General features: G+C 49.5%; 12 protein-coding genes across 15 annotated transcripts; 7 read left to right on the top strand and 5 right to left on the bottom strand.

Annotated features, from left to right (window-relative positions):
• Positions 1 to 578: 578 nt before the first annotated feature.
• Positions 579 to 3,365, top strand: DFL_009116 (uncharacterized protein; the record flags this gene model as incomplete). Of its 2 annotated transcripts, none has more annotated exons than XM_067638951.1 (2): positions 579 to 3,208; positions 3,278 to 3,365. In XM_067638951.1, the coding sequence occupies 2 exons, from the start codon at positions 579 to 581 to the stop codon at positions 3,363 to 3,365; spliced, it is 2,718 nt and encodes a 905-aa protein (XP_067486788.1). The 2 variants fall into 2 exon arrangements, with proteins under 2 accessions (XP_067486788.1, XP_067486789.1); XM_067638952.1 differs by having other exon boundaries at positions 3,262 to 3,319.
• A 497-nt stretch (positions 3,366 to 3,862) lies between these two features.
• DFL_009115 (uncharacterized protein) lies at positions 3,863 to 4,772 on the top strand (the record flags this gene model as incomplete). The annotated part of the gene is made up of 4 exons (XM_067638950.1): positions 3,863 to 3,995; positions 4,077 to 4,159; positions 4,247 to 4,552; positions 4,623 to 4,772. 4 exons carry the CDS (start codon positions 3,863 to 3,865, stop codon positions 4,770 to 4,772), a joined length of 672 nt encoding a protein of 223 aa, XP_067486787.1.
• Positions 4,773 to 4,964: 192 nt separating this feature from the next.
• DFL_009114 (uncharacterized protein) lies at positions 4,965 to 6,131 on the bottom strand (the record flags this gene model as incomplete). The annotated part of the gene is made up of 7 exons (XM_067638949.1): positions 4,965 to 4,990; positions 5,052 to 5,130; positions 5,195 to 5,398; positions 5,463 to 5,570; positions 5,629 to 5,691; positions 5,781 to 6,026; positions 6,093 to 6,131. 7 exons carry the CDS (start codon positions 6,129 to 6,131, stop codon positions 4,965 to 4,967), a joined length of 765 nt encoding a protein of 254 aa, XP_067486786.1.
• A 317-nt stretch (positions 6,132 to 6,448) lies between these two features.
• DFL_009113 (uncharacterized protein) lies at positions 6,449 to 7,741 on the top strand (the record flags this gene model as incomplete). The annotated part of the gene is made up of 1 exon (XM_067638948.1): positions 6,449 to 7,741. One exon carries the CDS (start codon positions 6,449 to 6,451, stop codon positions 7,739 to 7,741), a length of 1,293 nt encoding a protein of 430 aa, XP_067486785.1.
• A 166-nt stretch (positions 7,742 to 7,907) lies between these two features.
• Positions 7,908 to 9,160, bottom strand: DFL_009112 (uncharacterized protein; the record flags this gene model as incomplete). Its single annotated transcript, XM_067638947.1, has 4 exons — positions 7,908 to 8,162; positions 8,237 to 8,581; positions 8,645 to 8,683; positions 8,741 to 9,160. 4 exons carry the CDS (start codon positions 9,158 to 9,160, stop codon positions 7,908 to 7,910), a joined length of 1,059 nt encoding a protein of 352 aa, XP_067486784.1.
• A 9-nt stretch (positions 9,161 to 9,169) lies between these two features.
• On the bottom strand, positions 9,170 to 9,831 carry DFL_009111 (uncharacterized protein; the record flags this gene model as incomplete). Of its 2 annotated transcripts, XM_067638946.1 has the most annotated exons (3): positions 9,325 to 9,341; positions 9,391 to 9,484; positions 9,544 to 9,831. In XM_067638946.1, the coding sequence occupies 3 exons, from the start codon at positions 9,829 to 9,831 to the stop codon at positions 9,325 to 9,327; spliced, it is 399 nt and encodes a 132-aa protein (XP_067486783.1). The 2 variants fall into 2 exon arrangements, with proteins under 2 accessions (XP_067486782.1, XP_067486783.1); XM_067638945.1 differs by having other exon boundaries at positions 9,170 to 9,484.
• A 925-nt stretch (positions 9,832 to 10,756) lies between these two features.
• DFL_009110 (uncharacterized protein) lies at positions 10,757 to 11,489 on the bottom strand (the record flags this gene model as incomplete). The annotated part of the gene is made up of 6 exons (XM_067638944.1): positions 10,757 to 10,797; positions 10,861 to 10,894; positions 10,958 to 11,164; positions 11,234 to 11,308; positions 11,375 to 11,413; positions 11,472 to 11,489. The coding sequence occupies 6 exons, from the start codon at positions 11,487 to 11,489 to the stop codon at positions 10,757 to 10,759; spliced, it is 414 nt and encodes a 137-aa protein (XP_067486781.1).
• A 1,122-nt stretch (positions 11,490 to 12,611) lies between these two features.
• DFL_009109 (uncharacterized protein) lies at positions 12,612 to 14,519 on the top strand (the record flags this gene model as incomplete). 2 transcript variants are annotated; one of them, XM_067638942.1, is made up of 7 exons in its annotated part: positions 12,612 to 12,855; positions 12,921 to 12,943; positions 13,069 to 13,114; positions 13,193 to 13,927; positions 13,993 to 14,092; positions 14,151 to 14,332; positions 14,410 to 14,519. In XM_067638942.1, the coding sequence occupies 7 exons, from the start codon at positions 12,612 to 12,614 to the stop codon at positions 14,517 to 14,519; spliced, it is 1,440 nt and encodes a 479-aa protein (XP_067486780.1). The 2 variants fall into 2 exon arrangements, with proteins under 2 accessions (XP_067486780.1, XP_067486779.1); XM_067638941.1 differs by having other exon boundaries at positions 13,184 to 13,927.
• Positions 14,520 to 15,786: 1,267 nt separating this feature from the next.
• Positions 15,787 to 16,396, top strand: DFL_009108 (uncharacterized protein; the record flags this gene model as incomplete). The annotated part of the gene is made up of 4 exons (XM_067638940.1): positions 15,787 to 15,820; positions 15,933 to 15,970; positions 16,034 to 16,052; positions 16,116 to 16,396. The coding sequence occupies 4 exons, from the start codon at positions 15,787 to 15,789 to the stop codon at positions 16,394 to 16,396; spliced, it is 372 nt and encodes a 123-aa protein (XP_067486778.1).
• Positions 16,397 to 17,307: 911 nt separating this feature from the next.
• Positions 17,308 to 17,794, bottom strand: DFL_009107 (uncharacterized protein; the record flags this gene model as incomplete). Its single annotated transcript, XM_067638939.1, has 2 exons — positions 17,308 to 17,566; positions 17,637 to 17,794. The coding sequence occupies 2 exons, from the start codon at positions 17,792 to 17,794 to the stop codon at positions 17,308 to 17,310; spliced, it is 417 nt and encodes a 138-aa protein (XP_067486777.1).
• Positions 17,795 to 19,798: 2,004 nt separating this feature from the next.
• Positions 19,799 to 20,972, top strand: DFL_009106 (uncharacterized protein; the record flags this gene model as incomplete). The annotated part of the gene is made up of 3 exons (XM_067638938.1): positions 19,799 to 20,489; positions 20,559 to 20,814; positions 20,888 to 20,972. 3 exons carry the CDS (start codon positions 19,799 to 19,801, stop codon positions 20,970 to 20,972), a joined length of 1,032 nt encoding a protein of 343 aa, XP_067486776.1.
• Positions 20,973 to 21,550: 578 nt separating this feature from the next.
• Positions 21,551 to 25,891, top strand: DFL_009105 (uncharacterized protein; the record flags this gene model as incomplete). Its single annotated transcript, XM_067638937.1, has 7 exons — positions 21,551 to 21,856; positions 21,914 to 21,980; positions 22,049 to 22,494; positions 22,545 to 23,480; positions 23,531 to 25,332; positions 25,392 to 25,495; positions 25,560 to 25,891. The coding sequence occupies 7 exons, from the start codon at positions 21,551 to 21,553 to the stop codon at positions 25,889 to 25,891; spliced, it is 3,993 nt and encodes a 1,330-aa protein (XP_067486775.1).
• Positions 25,892 to 26,890: the final 999 nt, after the last annotated feature.

Below are 26,890 nucleotides of genomic sequence, written 5' to 3'. Positions count from 1 at the left end.
ACCCCTGAACAGCAAATCGGGTGCTCACGATGCCTTGCATTAGTGAAGAGCTTCCGGCGCTAGCCCATTCAAAGAGCGGTTCTAGCTAGCAATGTCCCTCGAAAGCATGTGAACCAGTTGAAGAACCACCTTTTCCTCATGTAACAGATTCCGACTGTGTGGTTCCAAATATGGCAGTAGGATCTCAGAGCGCCTCTTGGAACAGATTGTGTTGCGCGTGTGTGGTTTCCTGATTGGGATATGGCATTCCAGTTATCTAATCTAATCTCTCGCTAATCGCCGTCTGTCAGCTGTCTCGTTGGCTGGGAGATCCACCTTGTTGATGTTTAACCGATCCTGGCAACCGCGACTTCAACACAACACACCTTTTTCTGCCGCGCAGAAATTAATCTAATTTCGAGAACCCCTCCACCACCAACATCCCTCCCCCTTTCTTGCAGCATTCCGGCGGATCGCGAGATCACGTTTCGCTGGTATCCTTACTCTTTTCTTCTGCTGACTCTCCTTCTTCCATACATTCTGTCGCTATTTCCACCGACTTCTCGATCGTGTCGCGATCCGTCGCATCAATCTGTATCATGCCGAGGGTCACTCGATCGCAAGCCGCTGCATTGCAAAATGCAGACGGCAGAGAGCCCCTTGAAGAGGTTAGCGAAAACATCAAGCTTCACGAGCCCGTGAGGAGGACAACCAGGGCGAGATCCAAGGCGGGGACTCGCAAAGAGAACTATGGTGCTGATGAGCAGCCTGCTCTTGCTATCGACGGAGCAGAGACAAGTCCCTATTGCGCTGGAACCTCTGTCTTAAACAAGAGCACAAGGGTCACAAGAAGCCAAGCAGCAAAGACTCCGGATGTTATCGTCCTCGATGAAATCGAGACGATTGAGGTGACGACAACGAGGCGAACCCGAAGCACTCGACGGACTAGGCAAACCGCAATGGGGGCGGATATCGAACGCCAGCCGGAAGAGGTGGCTGCGGTTGCGCCACCGGCCCCGATTACGCGGGGTAGGAGAGCTTCGAGGGATAACCTCCGCACTCCCTCGAAGCTAACCCCGTCGAAGATCCCGTCACCGATTAGGCCTCCTGTCCGAGATGCAAAGGTTGGTGAGAATCCGAGCAAGTTGGCCTTAGCAGACTTGTTCGCCAAGGGACCCTCACCGGCCCCAATTAGTCGATCTATCAGCCGATCGACTAAGAAGGCGGCCGGTGAGGACCCCTTGGCGGGTAAGCCTGCTATAAAGCCACTTGCAGCGAAGATCGCAGCCGCCGACCTGCCAAAGGAACTGCCGCTGCCTTTGGCGATATCAACCCCATTGGCAGACCGCAGCGCTCCAGCTACGACCGCAGCGACCTTCGCGCTGCCAACCCCGCTCCATTTTGCGGCATTGACTCCCAAGTCGAAGTTCGCCTCCACGACGCCTACTACTACGAAAGCCAAGAAACCCGTGGTTTTGGGGTCCCCGTTCACTTCGTCTCCAACCCGAAAAGTGGTCACGAAGCCGTCTCTTGGAAGTTTCGCATCGCCGACGAAAGCGCAGTTGGCACGAAATTCGACAGCCTTTCCTTCCAAGCCCGGGGCCCAGGACGGGTCTGGTAGCGTCGCTCAAGATACGATGAAGCAGAGAGGGGTCCTGTCTGTTCTCCTGAAGAAAGCACCCGTCATTGCGACCACCAAAGCCGCCTTGTTACGAACACAAAAAGCCACGGGGAAAGCTATCGAGCCCACGGTTCGCGTAGTCGCACAGAGTACGGATGAAGTAAAGGCTCCTGAATTACAAGGACCAAAGGACGCTCCCCCGCCACCCGTTTCTTCCAGACCAACAGTGCCGGCACAGCCAAAGGCCTTTATTCAGAAGACCGAGCCGCGTAAGCCAATCGTTCCAGCGCAAACCAGGCCCGGGGTCATTACATCAAGCAAAAGCACACCAGTTAAACCCTTGATCAAGGCTCAAGATAAAGGTGCGATGGAAACCGGCGTCAAGACAGCATCACGGCCACTCCCTCGAGCTGCAACCATTCCCTCCCAACCGAAGCAGGACGCCGAAAAGAATGCAAAACAGCGGCAACTAGACCCCAAGCCCCAAGCACAGTCTTTATTAAGAAAGCCGTCGGTCCCGGCATTACCAAAGGTTCAAGCCACGACTCTGTCTAAGAAACCCTCGATTCCGACACTGCCGAAAACTACCACGACAGTAGCTAAGAAACCATCAGTTTCAGAATTACCAAAGGCGACGACAATTCTGTCTAAGAAGCCATCGGTGCCGACGTTACCAAAAGCTCAAGCCCCGGTAATATCTAGAAAACCATCTATTCCGACACTGCCATCTGCTACAGCTTTGTCCAAGAAACCTTCCATGCCGACTTTGCCAAAGACCACTACGGATTTAACCAGGAAGCCATCTATCTCGACACTGGCGAGAGCCACGGCCACCTTGTCCAAGAAGCCATCGATTTCGGTGCTGCCAAAATCCACGGCAGCTGTATCTACCAATGCACCAGCACCAACACCTACTGTGGAAAAACCAAATTCTGACAATGTCAAACCGAGAGAAAACGAACCAGCAAAGACAACGAAACTTATCACTCAGAAGAAGCCATTTCAACCGGTGAAGTCGACCAAGCCGTTGACAATTCCAATCCCCTTCCAGTACGACCCGGGAAATCGAGTTGCAAGGCCTGCAGGCCCACCGAAAGCCCCCGCTTCGCAACAAACACTCCCCAAAACATCCGCGGCCGCCGGCGTCAAGGATAGAATGAAGAAGTTCGAGGCCCCTAAGCCAAAACCAGTCATCCTCAAGGACGCTCGAACTATGTTACGGGAAATGCGAAAGGAGGCCCGACTTGGCACCTTGCCCAAATTGACAGGTGAAGTTGTTTACGCCGAGTTGCCACAGGTTGATGATGTCAAAGTCACCACCCCAGTTCTGCCACAAGAGTTTCCGGTCGAATTTACCGTTCCCGAAGCTGTTGTTGCATCGGAACCTGTAATTCCTGCTACCGCCATCAGCCCACCGCTTACATCTCCAAGCAAAGAAGTTCCGCCAAAACCCGTTTCCCCCACCAAGCCATCTGCACACGAAGTCGTCGTTATCTCTGATGTTACAGATGTGTCCCCGCAGAGAACCGTCTCACTTGAGGATTTCCAAAAGTTGAAGCTCGCCAAAGACCGTGCGGAAGCTTATGCTCGCGGCACTAATGCAGTCCTGTAAGTTTAAATTCCCACGTACAGCAAGACTGAATAAGAGCTAACTTTTGTAGCAACTGGGCTACCCAGGAGATGGTCAAACACAATGCTGAAGTTGCCAGACGACGCTAGGTGCGAACGCCTAACGCACTTCGTTGAAAGCGTATATTCTATCTAATTTCTGTTTATTGATTGCGACGGGCTTGAAAGGCGTTTATCTTTAATATTGGCGTTTACGGGGTGCTTATTTTCTCTTCTTAGCTTTGGCGCATGGCGTTTGTGAATATGCGTTCAAAGATACCCCCTCTTACTCCTCTCCCTTCTATTACTATTATTCTTCTCGACTTTGTATTACTAGATTGAGACCAAATGGTTAGCTCTTTATTAACTTGCACCTAGAGGGTTTTTTTTTTCTTTCTACCCTGAAAGGACTTGAAATGGAATATTTGTGTCTCCTTGTCACCTTCAATTTAGAAGTTCGAAGCTTCTGCGTTGCTTGTTGGATGTTGTGCCCGAGCTATCACGTGATCCATACTGCCAGATCTCCGGTTTGGTAGCGAGCGAAGCAACCACACGCACGACCTCCTGGATCTCGAATCCAAGCACATCCATCGACATCCACCACCCATCGACGACCGATAGTACTCTCCCTACACCAACACCCACCCTTCCACAATGCGGTCGTCAGCGTTTATCTCGGCGCTACTAGCGTCATGGGTTGTTCCGTCGTCCGCGCTTTATTTCTACCTGGACGGTTCAAATCCCAAGTGCTTCTTTGAAGAGCTACCGAAGGACACATTGGTTGTTGGTACGGACATTGGATTTTGTAATTGGGGAGTGTGCATCGGAATATCGTAGCTGATTACGGGTATCATGCGCGTCTTTTTAGGACACTACAAAGCTGAAGAGTATAGGGGCGATGGAAACGGGTACCAACCTAGCCACGGCATCAACATTCACATTTCCGTCGAGGTAAACCGATTCTCCCTCCGACGTTACCCACCACCACCGCCTTCACTACGACGATGCATCTAACAATTGAATTTATTGAAACTTCAGGAAACATTCGACCACAACCACCGCGTCATCAACCAAAAGGGCTCCGGCTCCGGCCGATTCACCTTCACCGCCGCCGATTCAGGCGAACACAGAATCTGCTTCACGGCTTCGGCCAACAGTGCGAATCCCGGTTGGTTCTCAACGGGAGATCATCTAGGAGGCACGAAGTTACACTTGGATCTAGCTATCGGCGAAACGAGCGAAATCGAAAGTCGAGATAAGGATAAGATCAACGATATTGTTCAGCGGGTGAAGGATCTGAATAGCCGCTTGGGGGATATCAGACGCGAGCAAGTTTTCCAGAGGGTATGATCATCCTTCCCTGTTAAAATTTGGGGATGTGCTAAAAAAAAATTTCTTTTTCTTCGGTGTGCAGGAACGAGAAGCGGAATTCAGAGATCAGAGCGAACTGGTCAATGCGAATATCGCGAAATACTGTATTATCCAGCTAGCCATATTGGGTGCAACATGCGCGTGGCAGTTATCGCATCTCAGAGCTTTCTTTATCAAACAGAAACTTACCTAGAATTTCTTACCTTACGAAATCGGGGCGGTTTTGGGGGGAAGCATAATTTACATATACTATTGAAGAAAGAAGGGCTTTCTTCAAAAAACTCTTCCCGTGTTCTTAGGTTTACTGGGATTGAATTTTCTTCCATTCGCTCTTGTATCATGATTATATAATGATGTTCAATCGAGGCGATCGGTAGGGGTAAAACTACGTTTGGATGACCACACCGCCATCTATTCGAACGTGCAATTAGCAAAAATAGATCTCGAAAACGGACAGGTAATACGAACTTACCGATAACAATCTTCTGCCCCGTCATCGCCACATTCTGAGAAATAAAAACAAATGCATCCGCCACATCAACAGCTTCAACCTATCCGCCCAATTAGCCCGCAAACCCCCCCGACCACCATGTTTTAGAATAAATAAGAACTTACATGTTTCTTCGTCTGCGTCATCCCCAAATACCTATCTTTGATCTCCTGCGGGAACTTATCACCCCACTCTGTCAGCACCAATCCGGGGCAGACGGCATTAACCCGGACCTTCGGACCCGCTGAAACGGCCAGGCAGTGCATCAAATGTAACGCTGCGCTTTTGGAGACAGCGTAGGCCATGGAGCTACCGGATGGTGCTAGGGCCTGTAAATCAATTGTGTTCGTTGGTTAGCAGATGCCATTATTCGGAGTGAATAGGGGCTCTTACGGCGGTTGAAGCGCAGATGATGAGGCTGCCGCCTTCGGGGTTTGAGTCGAAGATGGGCTTTGCTGCTTTGAGGAGCCAGACGTTGGCTTTGCAGTTTACGGCGTAGCACTGTGATATACTCGCATTAATACAATACCGAGAAGGTCGGTAGATAGATGGCGCATACCTTGTCCCAATCCTCCTCGGATAAGCCATCCAAATCCGAGAATTGGACGAACTTGGTCCACCCCTACATTAGACCCCATTAGCCAAACCGTATAAATACATCCACCTCCTTCCGCCAAAGCACATATCAAAAGGAGGGGGAGGAAAACTCACAGCGTTAGAAGCAATAACATCCAACCCCCCAACCCCCTCGATACTCTCCTTCACGAGTCTCTCACACTCCTCCTTCTTCCCCACATCCGCCTGAACAGCAATCACCTTGATACCCGGGTATGTTTCCAACAATCGGGATTTAAGCGCCTCGGCGCGATATGCGTTTGAAACGTAGTTTATGATGATGTTCGCACCTCGTTGGGCGAAACGTTCGCTTATCGCTTCGCCGATGCCGCGGGAGCCGCCCTGTGAGGTTATTGATGTTGTTAATTAATCGGGAAATGGGGGGTATGTGAGAGGGGGGTTGCATACGGTGACGAGGACGTTTCGTCCGGAGAGGTTGTACGTCATGTTGAGTTTTCTCCCCATAGCCCCACCGTCTACGAAGATATAGAAAGAAGGATATATTCCTGAAGAAGTTCTCAACCCCCCCCCTTTATATAGAACAAACTACCTTCCTTTCCTCGCAGATTCGAAACCCCACCGGATAATCAGCTGCCAGATGGTGGAGTTATATTCAACGTTCCGGGGTAACCGAGGGCCCCGGGTTATCAATTCTTGTTGCATTTTTTGTGTTATCCACGGCAGAAATCCATTCGTCTTGGCCAATCGGGCCTGCAATTGTCGCGAAAGTTCCAACGAATCTTCCGCAGAAGAACCTTTCCAACATGGCGACGACATCATCAACATCGATACCCCCCAAAGTCACAATAGTAGATTCGATCCCCACAATCGATATCTCCGCAAACTCCGTCATCCGGAAAAAAGTCACACAATGCCTTTCCATCCTCCGGATTCCCACACCGTCGACATCCGCGACAACAATACCTAACCAACCAAAGAAAACTTCAAAAAAGGGACGCCCGAAAATACTTGCTCTGAGAACCATTCACCCATCCGCTGGATCGAAGGCTATTACCATAGCCGAAATCGTAAAACGATGCATTGCCGATACGACTACGGATGGGAACGATGGTGGGAAGGGGATATGGTGGCAGTATACGAAGCTTGAGAGTAAGCTCGTTGAATTACCGCCCAGGAAACCGGTGGCGGTCAAGGAGGAAACCATAAAGGAGGACGACGATAAGGGAAAGAGCGAAGGAAAGGCGAAACAGGAAGCTACTACGAACGCGAATAAACGGAAACAAGACGGACCGGACAGCCGGGCATCGAAAAGGCCAAGGTTGAATCTTTCGCAAAGCCGGAACGCTGACGCTCCAAAATCCAACCTTAAGAAACGAAGGAGGTATCAAACTGATGGCGCCGATGATGACGATGGCGTCCCGCCACACTTGAGGGAGGACAACGGCTTGGAAAGCGATGATGACGTCCCACCACATCTTCAAGACGCCACGGATGATATGGATACAGACGATGTACCGCCCCATCTACGACAGTCATCGCCAGATGATATTCCACCACACCTTAGGGATTCCACGCCAGGAGCATATTCGGATACAAAACCAGGGTTCCTACGAGACTCTACGCCAGGAAACGAAGGAGACGGCGGGTCGGATGATATACCTCCACATTTGCGTGGCAGTTCACCGTTTAAAGACCGAGACGGATCGAGCACTCCCAAACCCATGCCGACACAAGGAGAAGACCGAACCTTAACCTCTTCACCTCCAGCCCTTTCGACGGAAACACCTAAACAGGCACAAGAAGAAGGAAGGGAAGAAGACTCGAACGAAGATAAAGATTCCAATTCATCAGACGAAGACGACGACGGGTATCGTCGGTTTTCATATTTGGATATCGAACAACTCTCCGAGAAGCATACAAAACGTATTCTAGAGGATATAGACGAAGCGGAGAGGAACAGGAAAAAGTATAGGGCTATCGCCGTTATGACTATCTACCTGAGTCTTGAGAAGCGTGGGGATTTTGAGAAGCTGTATGGGGGACAGACGAATGCGGGCGAGAAGAAAAAGGAACAGAAGGAGGGGAAGTTGAAGTAGGGGGGGGAGGGGTTGTCCGTGTAAAATATTATGAAGGAAACAATAATAATTACCTCCGATACCAGCATCAGATGGTATCAAGGCCGCATAATGCAATAATACAACATGGAAGAAAGAAATACAACGCCGAAAATGAAAATGGAAAAGAGCGACCTCCCTCGTGCGACTATTTCTTGCTCCTCGCAGTTCCCTTCCCAGACTTGTATTCGTCCATCTTAAAGAAAGCTTCCAAGTCGTCGATAGTCTCACACATTTCCTTCTGCAGCTTCGTCTTCTTCGCATGGGGTCCGCACCCGGTGGCTGCCCTGCCAGCTGGCTCCTCTGGCTCCTCATCATGCTTGCGCTTAGCAGGGAGAACTGAAGCCGGTCTGGTGCTGGCTCTGGTGACGAGACTGGTGCCGGCTCGGGTCTTCCCTTCGTCCTTTTTTCCAGCCACGAGCTTTGTTTTTTTTGCGGGTGGCCCTTCCGCTCCTTCGCCTTCTTCCCGGAAGGGACGTCCGCTCGCTTGCGAAGCTCGGAAGTCAGCTGCCAGGTAGTCCCGTTCTTCAAGGAGAGGAAGCGGGCCGTTGTGGGTGACCCCGGAAATTGCTCTATGCTCTTCCTCTTTGATAGATGGTCGGATTCGGAATCCGCGTCTGAAGAAGACATATCTTGAATGATCGGTATTGGTGAAGTGGGCTCAGCTAAGGGCGAGGCCGAGGTGCTACGGAATTTCACAACGGGTGATTGTGAGCTATGGATCTCCACGGGGGGTGATGGTGTGCTTTGGATCGTTATGAGGGGCGATGGTGTGCTGCGGACCTTCACAGCGGGAGATGGTGACGCAGAGTCTTCATAAATCTAGAACATTAAATAACCGTAAGCTTTGCTGTGTAATAACTCCGGAAGCCTGATTTCGCAAACCTTTATGGGAGACTCTTCTCCCTCATCAAGCTCAAGTTCCTGCACAAAATAAGTTCCAGAATCACTGCTACCGAGGAATTAAATATGCGTATATACCTCGAAACTTATGTTCTCTACCTCGGCGGACAGCTTCATAAGCTCCTCCTGCAATCTATACACCTGGGCCATCGTTTCATCTAACTCTCGCTGCTTTGCCTTGACAATCCGGCACACCGTAATCAGCCTCAGTGTGCCCTTTGGCTCCTTTGCCCCTGTTTTCTGCTCCGTTGACTTGAATTGGGCCCGTGATTTCGTATCCGGTGAGCGACTACGCTTCCGAGGAATTGTCTGCGGTGGAGGATCAAGTGGCTCTTTCCGGTGAACCTTCGGGCGAAGTTTGTTATTCTCCCGCTCTGCCTTAAAAGTGTGGAGAATTTTAAGCTTCTCTTGAAGCTCCCCCTCTGCTTTCATTTCTTCGGATTCCTCTTGTTTTCTCTTCCAGTACTCCTCTCCCTCGGCTCGGAACTCCCTGAGCATCTCGAGGTTCTATTCGATGCAGTAGAGACGTTTCCCAACCGTGACCGATAAGGTCAACGATGGCCTTCGGCCCCTCTTCTTATATCGAATCTCGTTCATGGTTTCGAGATCCGCCTCCAGTTGCTCTTCTTTTGCAGCCATCATCTCCATCTCTTCCCTCATATCTAAAGGGTTGGGGACACTGCTTTGGATGTCGCCATGTTCGCTGTATTCGCGATCAACGGGCGTACATCCTCGGATAGCATCGATAAGCCAGCCTACATCGTATTTAGTAGCATCGATGGGTGTCGCCGGAGAGCCCTCCGGCAAGTTAAGGTTATGCTCCTGTTCATATATAATGTTAGAACGCATGCTCCCCGCTTTATGGTATCGGATCAACTCACCGGACTGAGCGAGAGGTGGAATCGCTCTTCTTCTTCGATGCAGTCCTTCAAAATTTCCATCGGCACCTTTTCCGATCTCACCGGACGTCTAACGTTCTTTTCCTCGGGCTCGTCGTCCTCACTCTCGCAATAAGATTCGGGTCTGCTATCAACAACTATGCCAGCAGCAACAGCAATAGCTTCGTCAAGTTTTCGGTTCCTCTCCTCGAGTTGTTGTCTACGCACTCGTGCACGTAGTTCGGTATGCATGATACCTGGAGTCGGCTCTCTGGCACGACGTGGTGGCATTTTGGAAGGATGGAGAATTGGTAATGATGATGGAAGGGGGTGTTGTAGGTATTACGTGATGGGATGGATGAGAGAGAAGACTCGAGCCGAGGAGATTGATCGATGGATCAATTCCCTGGGGTGTAATGATGGTTCTCAAGCAATGAGGGAGGAATGGATGAAGAAAGAATAAGAAGGAGAAGGAGGTAGGACAATCAAATTGTTACGAAGACATAGAGAAGAAGGATCAAAGTAAAATCAAAATAATTCGACGGGTAAGTAGGTGTCTGGGCAGTCGTCTTGCTTGGTTGGCAGAACGGTGAAGCGGACGATGGTGAGGTGAAGGTAATGTTGAAGATTCAAATGGTCATATCGAACAATTGAGCGTTGATCAGATAAAAAGTGTTGCACGTTGCAAAATGCTCGATTTCCTATCACGGTAAGTACAAAATGACAAACATGTACAGATTCGACACGACAACACAGACCACCTAGACCAATTAAGAATTACGTATTACTTCCAAGTAGCCCGAGTATACAGAATCAGCTAGGGAATCTAGTGTGTATCCAATGAATAGAATGAATCAATTGACACCCCTCCTTCCGTTCCCAAGAAAACTACTGGAGAAAAACAAAAGAGAGAGAGAACAAGAAACCAAAGGAAAAGCGCTAATACCAAGAGTTTACATACATCCCCGCCGTTCCAGGCCCCGCCCGTTGATCCGTTGTCAAGCTTTACACCTTCACCCGGCTGCTGCTGCTGCTGCTGCTCTGGTTCGTAGCGCTACGTTTCCAAGGTATAGCGTAGTAATAGTATACCTTTCGATCGTTCAATGATTCCGTATTCCCCCGGCTAACGCCGAGGGTTTTACTGGACCCGAGAATAAATAAAAATGTTAGAACGGGAAAAATGCAGAAGTATGGAGTTTCCGTCGAACCGGGTCATTCAGACGCCAATCCAGATGATAGAGACGACGACATCCATATCTGTAAACCATCCCGATTAGCATTCTCTACAGTCCAAGACCCGATCGAATGGGTGGGACTAACCTTTTAGCGTGTGTTTATAAGCCCACATCCCATCCTATCCACCAAAATTAGCTCCCTCCACTACGATAGGTACCGTAGAATACGGAATCCAGCCCACCTTCTCAGCATTCCAATATCCTCCGCAAGCACTATGCATCCCCCTCCTCGCCTGCGACGTCACACTGGCACTATCGTCATCGGCCCCGCTTACAGATCTCGCACCACCGGCATGCTGTATTATCGTTGAATTTACGGCGTATTTGTACGGACAGGTTGATGTGGATGCCGGTGTTGATTCGGAGATAAGTTGGCGAAGAATACCGTTCTAGGATCAGTAGTAGCATTTATTAGTATCCAGTTTCCGGGGTAAGAGGGTATAAAGCGGGAAACGAACAATGATATTTGTGTTCCATGTTTCGGTCATGGAGTGGGTGTAAGTGGGGGAATCACCGAGGGCGGAGTTGCACGCCTGAAGTGTTCATTCGTTAGTATATCTAGGTGTTCACTCGGGAGCAGAGATGGAAGGAGGCCATACATCGCCACAAATCTGTTTTATGCGAATTGGGGGGATGGGCTGTCGTAGGTGTCGTGTTAGCTAGCTACCCCACTGTACCGTCCGGGATGATACGTACGGCGCATGACTCTGCCATTTCTACGGTTCCAGGTGGTAAACGGGATTATTGCGGATGGGAAAGATGCTGTGATGGCGATGGGATTAACGGTGGAGGAAAGGATATAGGAGAGGGTGAGAGGATTGGAGTTGGAGACGGTGTTAGGTGCACTTGGGGAGAGAGCTCGAGCTAATATAAGGAAAGGCCCAGGCCCGGTAGACAACCAACCAAATGTCAACCAGACCCAACTAGCCCCAAAAACTCCGTTATCGCCCAGCCTAAACCACCCGACATCCACCATCTGCGGCGCAAAATGCAGGTTCTATCGACTTTACCCCGGCGAAATCCTTCTTATCGACAAGGGGAGGCAAGGGTATGTATAATTTTGTTTATGTAAACCACCTGCCAGCCCCATCCCATCCTGCGGAGTGGGCTATATAGGCGAAAGCCAAGTTTTTGGGGCTTGATATCCCGACTGTCGGTCGATACGATACGATGGAAATGTGGAGGTACCCGTGTAATAAATGACGAAAGGGAACCCCCAATGCGACTTAGCAAAGTTCGACCAGGCCGGGATGCATGCATCCTGCGTGGGCGAGCTAGGTCAAGGCACCAAGACCATTAAAAAAAAGGACGGGGAATGGACTGGCGATGCATCTAGACGGCTTACCTATTTTCGCCAAAGTACCTCTAAACACTTTTTTGGAGATTGTTCCGGAGCAGGAGAGGAGGTTGTTTCAGTCTCGATGTGCCTCTCCAATCCGGGATGCCTATCAGCAACCAAAATTTTTTTATTTTTTTTTAAAACATCACCAATCCGTACCTGAACAAAATCTCCGACTACGAGAAATTAAATTTCCATCCATCCTTATCGGTGCTTTGGATCGCGTGCAGGATTTTACATCGATGAGAGAAAATCTGAGGATGGGTCTTTTTGAAATTTATACGTCGAAAATACTAAGGATGCAAGCAGCATAGTAGGATGACCTCTGTACGCAGTAGCCAAACATCCTACAACATTGGCGCCCATGCGAAACGGCCTTGGCGGCTTTGATATGTCTTAGCATGTAATATATAAGTATAGATTGCTTACGCTGATGCTCCGCAGCTGAATGTCCATCCTCGTTGTAAACTATCTCCTCACCTCTTCTTGTGAAAGATATGAATTGTCCGGCGAAAAACGACGACGCTCTCCTCAAGCATCCAACATGGAACCAAAGTCCATCGTATCTGGCAGCGGAGCTAACTACCCGCCAAGATCTTAACGGCATTGCGAATTCTCGGGAACACAAATGTGCTGACGAAGTCACCAGCCGTTGTTTTGGAGGTCATGATGAGATGCTCGACGGCGACTCGCCTTCGGGCTCAGGGGGAACGGCTGAAGATCCGGAGGAGCGGCCGTATTGTGCGTGTGACATTCGAAATCGCGCAAATATTGATATAACGTGGTGTTAACAATCTGCTTCCTAGGGCTCTCCTCCATAAAGACGGCGGTTGGCAGCTACGGCCACCCCGTCTTCCAGTTGCGGGCCATTCTCCATCCCTCGCGCGCTTCCGGGACTGGATCGTTTGGTTTGCTTCTGTCCTTTTTTGTTCGTCTTTGCTGTCTGCTTTCCAGAACTCCCGCACCCCCATAACGCTGGGCTCTGTCGAGGAGCAAGTAGGTGGGTGCTCATTCTTGTTCCGAAATATGCATTCTCCAAGGTATCGTAACCGAGGCTGATGCGGTGTAGGTGTAAAAGTCCCTGCCACGCATTCATCACCACTTCACCTGAGATCCACATGTCCTACGGGAGGGGTTAACAGTGAAGAGTACAATACACCTCTGCATGTCGGGGCGCTTTTCATAATTCTATTCGTCTCAACCGCTGCCTGCGTATTCCCATTGTTGGCGAGCAAGTTTCCGAGCCTGCGGATCCCCCCGGTGTTCTTTTTCATCGTTCGCCATTTTGGCACCGGAGTTTTGATCGCTACTGCCTTTGTCCATCTTCTACCGACGGCGTTCATCCTGCTTGGTAACCCATGCTTGTCCGATTTTTGGATCAATGATTACCCTGCCATACCGGGCGCCATTGCTCTCGCTGGTGTCTTTTTCGTAATCATCATCGAGATGGTTTTCCATCCCTCTCGGCACATGAACCTGACACCCAAGGCTGCCAGTTCCGGCCAACCGGGCGAGCCCGAAGGCATCCTCAACCCGCTGTCAAACACCCCAGATCAGCAAAACTCCGAGTCGGTTCAAGTCAGCGGGCTGAGTGGCCGCACCGATGGCATACGGGCTGGGATGGATGTTGAGAAAGAGAGCTATAATGATATCAGCCTCGTTTTGACATCGGAGCAGAAGCTTCAGAAGGATGTTTTGCAGTGCATCCTCCTGGAAGTGGGCATTCTATTCCACAGTGTCTTCATCGGTATGGCTTTGAGCGTCTCTATCGGTAACGAGTTTATCGTTCTGTTGATCGCGATCGCCTTCCACCGTAAGTTTTTTCTTTCACCTTTGCACTCTTGGGACCTTTCGTGCTCAAGCAAAACCTCCGTGTAGAAACATTCGAGGGCCTAGCCCTTGGATCTCGAATCGCCAACATTGCATGGCCCGATAGCACCCTGAAGCCATGGTTCATGGCACTCGCATACGGATGCACGTAGGTTTCCCCCACAGATCATTTCTACAACCTGTGATTCTCACGGCAATTTGCGCAGAACCCCTATAGGTCAGGCGATCGGCATCGGGCTCAGTTCCCTATACAGCCCGGACTCCGAAGTCGGTCTCATTTTGGTGGGGACCATGAACGCCATCTCGGCCGGCCTGTTGGTGTTTGCTTCGTTGGTGGAGCTTCTATCGGAAGATTTTCTCAGCTACGAAAGCTGGCGGATGTTGAGGGGTATGCGGCGCGTATGGGGGTGCTTGCTTGTCTTTTCCGGGGCTTTTTGTATGAGCCTCGTTGGTGCATGGGCATAGTCGAAAGCAAGCACTTGGATCGTTATGCTGGGTCAGGCTGGAGTTTCTCGCCGTTCGATGCGTCCGGTGAACGTTCGACCGGGGCCTCCATCACGACTCATTTTCAATAACTCCGCCATTCCACACGCTCGTTTTACATCCAACGTCACCTTGTTTCACGGCATTCACTCACTGTACTCGCGAATCTGATATTTCCAGCCCTCTCGCTCATTATACACAGCAATTTTGTTTTTCTGATCTTTGATTCTTATCCTATCATTAAACCCATCAATATAAGCATCCAGCTTTACTCTCTTTGATCTGATATGATGAAATACCTACCGCATGTGCCTCGAGATACCTCGAACGCATCTATCGGAAAAACTAGAGGTCCCATGGATAGAAAAAGCGAGAGAAACCCTCACCAAAATCTCTCACAAGTTGCTTCGGTTCTGGAATTATATAATTTATAAAGTTTCTCTGACTGAGATCAAACAATTGCAGTCCGGCTGATAACAGCCTACATACGGTGGGAATTTAAATCAAAGCAATATCTGTTTTTAAAATTTTAAGATTTCACAAAAGATTTCCAAAGAGAAGGGTGGCGAGTGGTGATTCTATTTATATATTTCTCCAAAAGGGTATAAAAAGGGTAGTACGGCGCATGCTCAAGTGACAAGTAGATGTATCTTTCATAATTCGTTACTAGGTAATAAGTTCATGCCGGCATGGCCGGCCCATTGAGGACACACCGAACCGCTAACTTTTAGCGATAAACGTGCGTGCCGACTGCAATACACCATCGAAATGAATATAAATCGAGCTCGTGGAGTAGCATGGCACGGAGTTACCCGCCACATGACGAAATATGCGTAACCCCCATGGCCAAGTTATAATTGCCCACGAAGCCGGGATGCTGTAACACCAATCCACAATCCACGTGCAAGGGCCGGTTGGTTCTGCCGGCCTTATTCTCCCGTGAAAGTGAAAAAACTGGCGAACGGGCGGGAATGGCTGTGCTGACTACCCAAATTTTTCTTCTAAAGTCTCGGAGACAAAAAAAATTCTTCAAGATTTTTTTTTTTACTATTACGAAGGAGAGAAAAATCAGGCAGTAATATTAAACGTCAAGATACTAAATTCGAATTCTTGGAGTTGCCTTGTTCGATTCTTCTCGTGTTTACCTCTGAGGAAGTTGTTCGAGCAAAAGACAACGGCCGATTCCTTGTTCCTGCTTTTGGCTCCCCGTCAAGACTTGGTCTCCTCCCAGCCACTTTGTGAAACTTCCAGTACAACGTTCAACTTTACTTTCAATCCTCTCTTTCTCTCTCTCCAACGATCTACCGCAAGAGTTTACCCTTTTTTCGAATATTTATTGGTAATTAAGTAGTGGTAATCATGTCGAGCCAACCGCTTCTGCAGACCGCTCCGGGTACGTCTTCCTTTGTTTGTTTCGTTGCGTCATTGGGAAGCATTGGCCATCGGCGCAGAAAACACCATTTTTTAGAACACCGCCGATGAGGTTTGCTGACGATGGATGGTAGGCAAGAGGATTGCTCTGCCGGTTAGGGTCGAGCCAAAGGTATTTCCGCCTCTCCCTTTGCGAATTACAATACGTTCGGTGTTCTAACGTCCAAACCGACAGGTCTACTTTGCCAACGAACGTACGCTCCCCGTGTGACCCCCATCCGCCCCCAACCGCTGACCCAAAGCCCATCAATACGCAGGAACGTTCCTCTCCTGGCTAAACTTCACCGTGATCCTCGGCGGCCTCGCCGTCGGTCTCCTCAACTTTGGCGATAAAGTCGGCCGCATCTCTGCCGGTTTGTTCACATTCATCGCGATGGGTACCATGATTTACGCATTATTCACGTACCATTGGCGTGCCGCGGCGATCAGGAAAAGGGGCAGCGGAAGTTTTGACGATAGGTTTGGACCGACGGTGTTGGCGGTCACGTTGTTGGCTGCCGTGGTTGTCAATTTCATTTTGAGGATGGTGGAGAAATAGATGGTTTAACGGGGGGTTTTTTTTTTTTTGAAAAGGAAATCGGTTACGAGAGATCTCGGAGGGAGGGATGAAGAGAATGAAAGGATGAGGATATACGATCCATACGACCCGAATGGGAATACGAACGAAAGGGATGCATACGACCTGCGAGGCGGGAGTCGAATCTATCCGTTACCTCTTTTGAAATATACCTATTAAGAACGGCGAATTCGCTCGACATTTTCACAACTTGGAATCACACGCCGGCAGGATCAAGGAAAGGGACAAAGGGGGGAAACTGCTGTTTTCTTTTTCACCGGGACCTTTTTATATGTACGCATATTACACGTTTACTTTGCGAGAGAAGAGCTATAGCTATCGTTTAGTTTTTGGTCTTTGAATTCAAATATTTATATACCCCCGTACCATTCCGAGATATCCAAGTACCAGACGTCTACAGCTTCAAGTTTACAAGTGGGGAAATACATGATTCAGGGACAGAGACTACATGTGAGCCTCTGTTATTTATTTAAATTCGAGAATTTACACGACTTTCTCTTCTCTCGTAAGAAACCCCGTGAAAATCCCCCGTATGTTGTTTATGTACCCTTCCTTCCCAGCATCCAGAACCCAAACGAAAAAAACTCCCACCATCTCAGAAACCGTCGAGACCACCCGGAGTTTTCTTTGGGTTACTGAAATATAACTCCCGAAGAATGGTTTAGTAAAAAAAAAGATCCCTGTACTTAACACCCAAAAAAAAAGTATGAAAAAAAGGTGTATTGAATACAAGAAAGAAGAAAATCATCACGCCGTCCGTACCATCCGTTCGATTTCAAAAAATTCCCATGGAAAAAAATAAAACTAAGAAAAACACAAAATTCGATCACCAGAATGTTCCGGTAATCAATGAACCGCCACAGACTGGCGAATCAAGCCTTCAAAGCCTCGGAAGAAGCGGCAGGAGTCTCCTCAACGGTAGTACCGTTGCCGTTGACGGCCGCAGTGGTAGTAACGTGCTCCTCAGGGACAGGTCCATGACGTTCTTCGTCATAAAGTGGATCCTCCTCATGAGCTTCGAACTTGGATTTCAATCCGAAGTGGGTATGAGTTGGACTTGTGTTAGAATAGCGGCGAGGACGGGTCATGTTGAACTCTTCAAGATCTTCGAGTTCATCGCCTGGATGGCCCCTGCGAAGTGTAATGTTAACAACCCACGCCACCACGCTAGATGTTGTGTTGTTGTTGGGGGGATGCATACCAATTGCCTTTGCCACCGCCGTCTTTCTTTGTCTTTGAGGGGGCGGTGTCGACGAACCCGGATTTAGCAAAGAACTTGGGGTAGTGGGCTTCGGTCATGAGACTGGCGGCCTCCGGGTTGTTGTGGGGGATGTCGTTGGCTTTGGTTGTGCGGGTCATTTTGAATTGGGTGTCGTGTGAGTATGATATTGGGTTCTTTTTTTGGAGAAGTGTTAGAAAAGTTTCGATCGATTTGAGTATGAATGTATGTACGAAGAGGGGACAATTGGGTAAGGAGAAGAATGCCAATTGAATGTTTTCCGAGGGTGTATGATGGTGAAGAGGAAGAAGGGAAGGTTTATATATCAATCGACAGCGTAAATTATGGCTCACAATGCTTCATCACGGGGTTATAGAACTCCCAACATTAACATTAACGTCACTCGAGTTCTCCTCCCATCGTGACCAGTGGCCATCAGAGGGGCGGAGGGGTATAACCGGTAGCTAATGGTTAGCTAAAAAAACTGACGCAAATAGCTTTTCGGTCAGGCCACGGGAAAAGGAAAAGAGACTCCGATGCGAGAATCAATTCGAATATGGGAATTTTGCCAGATCTGGATATAACTCTCCAGACCGGGGGTTGCTAATGCAGTCGGGGAAAAGCCGGAGCGAAAGAATTCAAAAAAGGTGACGTCTGATGGTGGAGTGATGCCTTATCCGTTCCAGATTGTGCATTGGCTCGCTTGTCTGGCCGGGGAGGGATGGTGCCGGGCCTGCGCAGGGGCATCCCATTTTGAACCCATCGAATGCATGCTCCGCATTTCTCAAAAACGGCATGCGTATACTAGGTCATACTGGCATGGTAAAAGAGGAGAGGGGATGATGGAATTCGAGTCATGAATGTGACGCCGGAAGGAAAGCTGAAAAGTCTCAAAGGAAGTGGTCATGAGACTCGACGGACGGATTTGGGTGTGGGGAAGGGAAGGAAGCACACGACTCGGCTAGAACGCGGAGAAGGGCGGACGATAGCCAGAACGATCGTATACTCACTCTTTCTCAAGGAAGATTATTAAATACGGTGATGTTCTATGCGCAGCGTGTATATATTCTATATTGCGAGACGGTGATATATAATCAACGGCAGTGAACGTTGAAGGTTTGCAGAACTCGACGGTTCGAGATGCGATAAACTGCGGGGTTTCAGTCCAAGTATGATATAATACGTAGTATAGATAGATGGATGGATGCAGATGGATTGAAGAGATCAAGAAATCAAACGGATTCAAAGGAAGTGGCCTCCCCTTTTATAAAGTATAACCTATGGCTGCTTCAGCACGGCCGAATGACGAACTAGACAGGATAGTCGAGTCGATACGGTTCTGGACCTATAATCTCCAGCCTCCAACTTAACCTCTTGGATCAGGCTAATACTTGGGTACTTCCATACGCACGTATATGGTGTACATATAAGATGTACATTACATACAGGATGGGGCAGTCTCGTGCTTTGAGGAGACAATATTATCACATCGTCTCGAGCTGGATTGCCCCGTTTGACCACAATTGCCGGTTTCTCTTGGTCGCTACCCCGGACTTTCGATACAAAGGACATCATTCTCGACCCGGGGTCCCTGAAGCGGTTAGGTTTCATCGCACGCTATTAGTCCATGTATGTAAGCAAGTACATGGCCATCGCATGGTGTGATTGTATCCCCACCCCGCATCTGCTCCTGCAGACGGTGGCCTCCGAAGCTCCGGTGGCTGTATATACTAATCACTAACGACTTTTCCAAGTACCGTGTCGCCGTTGAGTAAGGGGGAGTGATACATCACCTGAAGAGTAGATTTAAAGTAGTAGACGGAGCTTGAGATCAGCTCCAAGTGAGCAAGTGAGGTGGGAGGCGATATCGGCAAGCTATCATTGACCACTAGCCGGACCACATTACTAATTCAATTTATGACATCCCGGTCCTGGCCTGCTATCTACCATCTCCGGTCTCTGCATGTCCGCGGATCTAGCTCTGGTGTTTTTTTTTTTTTGGTTTTTTTTAACTCTTCAACTTTGTTCATAAATGATCGTCTTGCTCCGGTTATTTTGACTCATAACCATCAACCGAGCAATTATATCTACCAATTCTAACATCTACACATCACCGAGCTCTAAAACCGGAGGAAAGAAGAAAAATGCCTGCAATAGACTTCTCCTCGGACTTCGACCCGGTCCCACTTCCCAGCAAAGGTCCCAGAACACTTTTACTATGTCCTCCCGCCGTCGCCGCCAAACCAGAGGTCCTCCAGGCCGCCCTGGCAACCCACCCTCGCACATCCACCGATGTTCAAATGCTCGACCGTATCGCCCTCGGTCTCGTCAGCCTCCCCGCCGAAACCTACGCCACCGTCATCCTCCTCTCCGACCCTGCTTCTTCCTCTTATGATATCGGTACGACTGTTTTGCAAAAGGTGGTGCCGTCGATGAAGCCCGGTTCTAGATGGACCGCTGAGAGTAAGGAAGCTTTGAAGGGAATCGATCGCTTGCAGGTTGTGCTTGCTGGGTTGGTGGTTGATGATAAGGATGGGGTTTTGTCGTTTTCGAAGCCGGATTACGCTAAGAGTGCTGCCGTGCCGTTGAGGTTTGGGAGGAAGAAGGAGACGAATGGGGCTACCGCCGTTCCTTTAAACGGGTCCTCTTCTAATGCTGCTGCCGCCGCCGTTCCGTTGAACGGAGCCAAGGCAGAGAAGAAGGAGTATAAAGTTGGATATGTGGATTTGGGGGATGATTTGAATGCGGACTTTGGAGAAGAGGAAGATGATGATGATTTGATCGATGAGAACGAGCTGCTGGATGATTCCGATCTCGCCATGCCGGTTCAGCAGCGTACGTCTTCCCATTCCTCGCATATATTTTATATCTAAATACGTGGGTTGAAGCTAATCGTTAATATAGCCCCAGAATGCCGCCCGAAGCCCGGAAAGCGCCGGAGAGCATGCAAAGACTGCACCTGCGGATTGAAGGAAAAGATCGAAGCGGAGGATAAAGCGAAGAGGGAGGTAGCTGATAAAGCACTTGCCGCTGCTGTGAAAGCATCGCCACCGCCACCAAAGGCTGTCAAGCTGGGACTGGACGATTTGGCAGAGATTGACTTTACGGTCGAGGGGAAGGCCAGCAGCTGTGGGAACTGTTATCTCGGTGATGCGTTCAGGTATGTCAACCTTCTACGATCTTAACTTTCCATTATATTCCGTTATGTATTAATTTCATGGATATGATATTAGATGCGACGGATGTCCGTATATTGGACTGCCGGCATTCAAGCCGGGCGAGCAGGTCCGTATACCTGTCGGAGACGATCAGTTGTAGGGTCGATGGGTACTGTTTTGATTCGGGTTTTTGGGAAGGAAAGGATTGCATGGAATATGGCGTTCTCCAGCTGATGGCGCTTGCTACCCTTGATGATTAGAAGGGCTACGTACTTGCTTACTATCTTTTGACCGAGGTTTCTTTGACTAGATGGTTTCTTTTGGGTATTCGATTAGATATCATATCCTGTCCTATCGTATCAGATTGTGAAGCTCGAGTATCGACTCTACAAGATAAATGAAATAAAATAATCCTATATCCTATATATTCCATCCGCACGTATAAAATTCTCGAGATGATAATTTCTGGTGTTTGGGGACTGCTGGTGGTGGTTTAGTCAGCCTGTCGACAACGCAGCTGCCAAATCTCCACGGCCGAAAACAAGACAACCTCGCAATTTCGTCAACATTCGCGAAGCCCAACTTCAAACCCCAACATCCAATATAATCCACCACCGACCTCTCTCGACCGACGGCTTCTCGAACCCCTCCCTCCTTGCGCAAAAGAGCCCGTCGTAACCCGCCACCCCTCCTTCCCCCCTCTTCTCCTCCCCTCTCTCTCCCAAATAAGTATCCACAATGACCGACCCCTTGCACATATCGAACGCGTCCATGCTCGACCAACCGTCGACGCAGGGCAGCGCCAACGCCAGTTTTAGCACACAGTCACGCCGTCGTCCTCGACCCGTCCCATCTAGCCAGAGCTCGCTGCTCAGCGCGTCCAATTCTCTCCATCCGACGAAGAAGGCTAGGCAGCGGTCGGTCTCTGCGCAACGAGAGCTCAATGCGTCGCCTGAGGCTATGGCTGCTGTCGCGGCCGCGACGATGGATGTGAGCTCCATTCGGTCTCTGCAGGATAAGAAAAAGGGCCCTTTGGTGGAATGGGTATGAATGCTTTATCCGTATGGGTTTTATGAGGAGGGATGCTAATGGGATATCCAGGCCAAGACGACGAAATACTGTGTAGCTCAGCTCACAGGTTTACCGATGGAATTGAGGGATTCAGGAGGTCATTACCATTTACTACGTATCATGAATCGTATAGAATGAATGCTGAAGAAGTGCAAAACCAAATAGACAACTACGCAAGACGCATGTCCGCCATCACCGACCAATCATCCGGTAATGCCCTACTCATCAAAGACCACGGAGTCGACGTCTGGCGCTACGACGACGTCCAACTCCTCCCAAAACCGAACCACTTCCCCCTCCCATCCGACGAAACCCACCATCGCCTCGCGGGTCATAACACCCCGCAACCCCTCGGATCCCTGGTTAGTCCGACGGGTAGCAACGATGAAGCAGGTCTTGTTGTGGTCATGCCTGTTACGGGCAGGATCGCATATTGGGATTCGGTTAGCAGCGCCATGACCGAGGGACTTCTTCAACGTAGACGCGGTGTCGAAGGTGTTTTACCGTTATCTTCGGGCGAGCAGGCGCATATGATCGCCAACATTGAGCCGGCGGGGTTCATCATCTGTACGAACCAGAATCGGGTTATCCACCTATCGTTGCGAGACGGTGTAGGAAAGCCCGTCGTGCAACTTACGACGCTTAAAAACATCGGATCTAGCGTTGTCGGTGGGCTCTTGGGGGTCTGGCTAGTGCTTTCAAGTCTGGAAATGTTAGGAAGGAAATCGTCGCCGTGAGACCTGGGAGGATTATCGGCAGGGCTGAACGGGAACTGTTGGTCGCTACATCGCACGGACATCTCACCCGCTGGGAAGTCAGCCGTAACGGCGCAGCGGTTGTTCTCTCGGACGTCGATATGCGAGAGCAAATCCTATCTCGCGTTCTATCGGTTAGTCCGCCGAACGTGCATTCGCTCGACCGCGAAGCATTCACGATCCTGGATATCGCAGCCGGGCAGAGTACGGCCGAAGGTGCCAACGTCTTGATCCTTACGTCTTGGGACGGACGTGGTGACGCTGGGGAGAATATCACCCATTATACGCTCGTTCTCGTGACCCTTTATCGAGGCTCGCAGTTTACTATCAAGAAGGCGCATTATCTCTCCTGCTTTCATCAGTCACTTAGGACCGCAGCTGATACTGCTAAACCACGATTGTACCTACCGAACCCGTACCGTACGGCCTTCCTTGTCTTTTCGAGGGCCGTGGTGCTCGCCTCGATTGTTCCGGAGGACATGTACGACCTTACGTTTGGCGATAGCATCCCGGATGTTGCCTACGACTCGACCGTCGGCTTCGAAGAGGTTATCGATTTCAAGACGCAGAGCCGGGTTGAGATTATCGGAAGCGGTGTGGAAGAACTCACGCAGGAAGGAACGTCGTTTAATCCCGCGAAGAACTTTAGATTGGATTCTAGTGGGGATTTGAGAAGGAAATACTACTCTCCCGGTGTGGTCATCATAACCAAGGGTGCCGGGGTTCTCAAATTGACGGTCTTTGATGCGGAGGCTGCGGACCTCAGGCCGCTCCCGTCACCACGGCCCGTCCCCGTTAAATCAAAGATGGAGCTGGCGGTGTTCTTTGGAACCAACGAAAAGGTAAGGAATCATATGCATCGAATTATATCGTAACAAGCTAACTTTTGTAGAATCTTTTAAACTTTAACGGCCGTCGCGAGATCACCTACCCAACCCTCGAAGTCCAACAAGCAGCCAGGAACCTCAGCATGGACCTCATGTGCTCCCACGGTCAATACCTCGCCACCTTCGGCCCCTCGATCGACATCTACCTCGAATCCCGTGCTCAAAAGCTACTGGCTCTGGCCGAATACCTCCGTACCGTGCACCGCCAAATCCCTCGCGAGGTCCGCTGGAAACTCCTCTGGGACGCCGAAAAGATGGAAGCAGCTCGCGCCGTCTACCGCGCCTTTGCACAAAAGCAGAGTGCGGGGAATGACTTGAGCGAAGGGTTACTCCTTGAGATCGTTTCTGCCTTCTTTATCAAGCACGATGTTCAGACCGGAGTGGTGAACCCGATGGTCGAATGGTTTGCGAAGCATTTGCCGAGGATTTACGAACTCATTCCTTTGCTAAGGGAGGCGGTCACCACCTCTGGCGGGAATACGTTGGCAGCGATCAAGAAGATCCACGAGTCGAATGAGATTACGCTTACGATTTTGGCTACTGCGCATGCATTTAGGGTGCAGCATGCTAAATTGTACAGTGTCGATGGGGATTTGGCGGAAAACGGAACCGCAAATTTTGGGGGATTGGAGTCGCCGCCTTGGACTTCCGGTCCGGAGATTTTGACGGCGTTGAATAGAGATATCGAGGTTAATACTAAAATCATGGGCATGAGGAAGGAAGGGCCCGCCGAGGAGTATTTCGGGGCGATTTTGGATCAAATGGTGGATATGGTTGAAGTCGCCTGTCGAAATTTTGTGGAGAGGGCGGCGTGGTGTGAAGTTCAGGGTGCGCCAAAGTATATCGCTGAAGGCCAGCAGATTAAGGATCTGTATCTGAAAGGACGGAACCAGTGGATTCGAGCGCTCGCTTTCCACGATCGTGCCGAGCAAGCGGTGGATATTGCGGAAAGGTATCGGGATTACCGTACCCTCGTCGAACTCGCATTCGAAGAGCTGGCAAAGATCAACGGTTGGTTGGATAAGCGCGGACAGGAGGTTGGAGAGCTGGAGAAGCAGGATTATACGAACCAGCGAGATGCCATTGTGACCAGGCTGGAAGGATACTTTGAAAAGTTCGGGCAAGAGTTTGCGTACGCACTTTATGAGTACCAAGTTGAAACGGGGAATCTGAGAGATCTGTTGGTGCAGTTTCCTGGGTATAAGAAGTATTTGGATGGGTTTTTGCAGAGTGAAGGGCAGTATTCGAGGGTCAGGTGGATCAATGAGGTTAGGGATGGGAGGTATCAGGAGGCCGGGGAGACTTTGATCCAAACGGCGGATAGCGAAGGGTGTTTGTGGAGTCAGGCGGTGGAGTTGAGCATTGGAAAGCTGGCTCTGATGGTTGGACAGCCGGCCGGAGAGGGTGCCTCCGATGCATTCGATAGAAGATTAAAGATGGTGGAGTTGCAGAAATCGGTTCAGGCGCATGTTAGCGTTGAGGCACGAGGGGCAATCGACGTACAAGCCGGGACGGAATTGGCGTTCGGAGCCTTTGGCAGCCGCTTAGGTCCTTATCGGAGTTTTCGCGATGTCTTCAAGAGGGGCGTTGCAAAGGCGGTGACGGGGCAGAGCATGGATGCCGAAGAGCTCGTTGACTTTTTGACGTTGATGTACGAAGAAGACGAGGATGCTGACGAGGAAGAGGGGGAGAAGTGGGCTGGGCGATTTCAGACGGCTCTGGTGGTTCTTGGGACTGCGGAGATTCCGGATGTGAGGAAGGAGGAGGCGAGGAGGACGATTTGGAGGAGGATGTATATGAGCGAGGAGTAAGTAATCACCCTTTTCGCTCGGTGCTTTGGGGCTATGCTGATTTTGAATGTGGCAGTTGGCTGGATATTCTGGATCCGTCGCGACAGAATACGGCACAGATCGAGACGAGGATTATGAATACGAACGTATTCGATGTTTTGATCTATGGGTACAAAGAAGGTATTTGCGATGCATTTATCGATGTATTTTTTATATATCATCATCATGCTAACGGTAAAACCAGGCCTCTTTGACGAACACAAAGCCTCCACCCCGCTAGCCCCCAGCCAAAGCGGGTTCACCCGCGACATCAACTTCCTCGCCTCTCGATTCCCAGGAAGCCAACAGCCCTGGTTGCAGAATTTATACGAAGAAATCAAGATCGAAGAACGCGAGGTTCAGAGGTTGATTGATAATAACCTTGAGTTTTGGTTCCCGTGGATGTGTGAAACTGCTATGAAGATGGCGGCCGAGGAGGCCGATGAGACTATAATGGAGAACGGAGACGGTGAGGGGGAGAGCAGGGAGGCTAGTTATGAAGAGGAGGAGATCTCGGACGCTATGGATATGAGCTAGATTATGCATGTACCTTCCCGCTCCGCTACCGACCACAACCTGTTGGGGGTGTTCGCCGGTGAGGTTGGGTTTATATTCTTTTCGTGTTTTTTACTTGCGCGCCATTAGTGGCCTTTTTTTATTACTTTTCGACCTTTTTTACGCATGGATACAAGAGCTGTGTGTTTGTTATATTATACAGATGGGCGTTCTCTTTTTTTTTTTTTTTATGATTGAAAATTATATTAATTGCGCTTGTAATGTACTGTATGATATACCACACTACTCTGTTTTAGAACTTGGTTTTATATTCACGATTGGTGGAGTAAACGGGTGGATGAGGTTGAGGAAGTCTTGGTTAGTTTGTCAATCGATTGGTGATGATTTTGATGTTCGAGGCCGCGAAGAAGATCATCTGCACGCGAGATGGGCCGCGGACAGCGCATCGTATCTACGTGGGGGTCAAGAGATGATTCGTTCGGGGGGTGATTATGGTTGTGGATCCCTTAGGAACGGCGGGATGGTTTTACCATGGTCTCCCTCTCTTCTTGTGCCTGAGATCTGGGCTGGGGTTGTTTCTTTTTTTTCTTTTTCTTTTGCGGTGATGGTTCGAAAAGGGGACCGGTCGAGTGTTTCCGGGTGTTGTTGAGGGTTTTTGACGGTTTCGAGTTGATTTCCCGAATTCGAATTGTTTTTTTGATATGTGAAGAAGTATTTACATTCTATACATTCATGCATTCATGGCCGTATTCATAACCATCATTGTATTTTATTTTTTTTCCCCCTGGGGGGTGGAATAGACGGGGAAGCTTGTTTTTTCCTGCTTATTTCGACGGGGCGTTGTTTCCCGCCATACCTTAATATTTCGTAGGTTAATCTTAAATATTTTCCCGAGAAATTTCTTTCCGAAAAAAGAAGAGCAGACGGAAATGTAACGGCATCAGCACTTCTTGGAATGAATTCAATCCTTTTTAGCCTTTCTTCCCCAAGATGGCATAGGTATGATGTTTCGTTTGGTTT

Source organism: Arthrobotrys flagrans (genome assembly GCF_004000055.1).
Source record: "Arthrobotrys flagrans strain CBS H-5679 chromosome Unknown unitig_1, whole genome shotgun sequence".
NCBI lineage: Eukaryota > Fungi > Ascomycota > Orbiliomycetes > Orbiliales > Orbiliaceae > Arthrobotrys > Arthrobotrys flagrans.
Note: the sequence above shows the minus strand (reverse complement) of the source record. Positions and strands in the feature narration are given on the sequence as shown.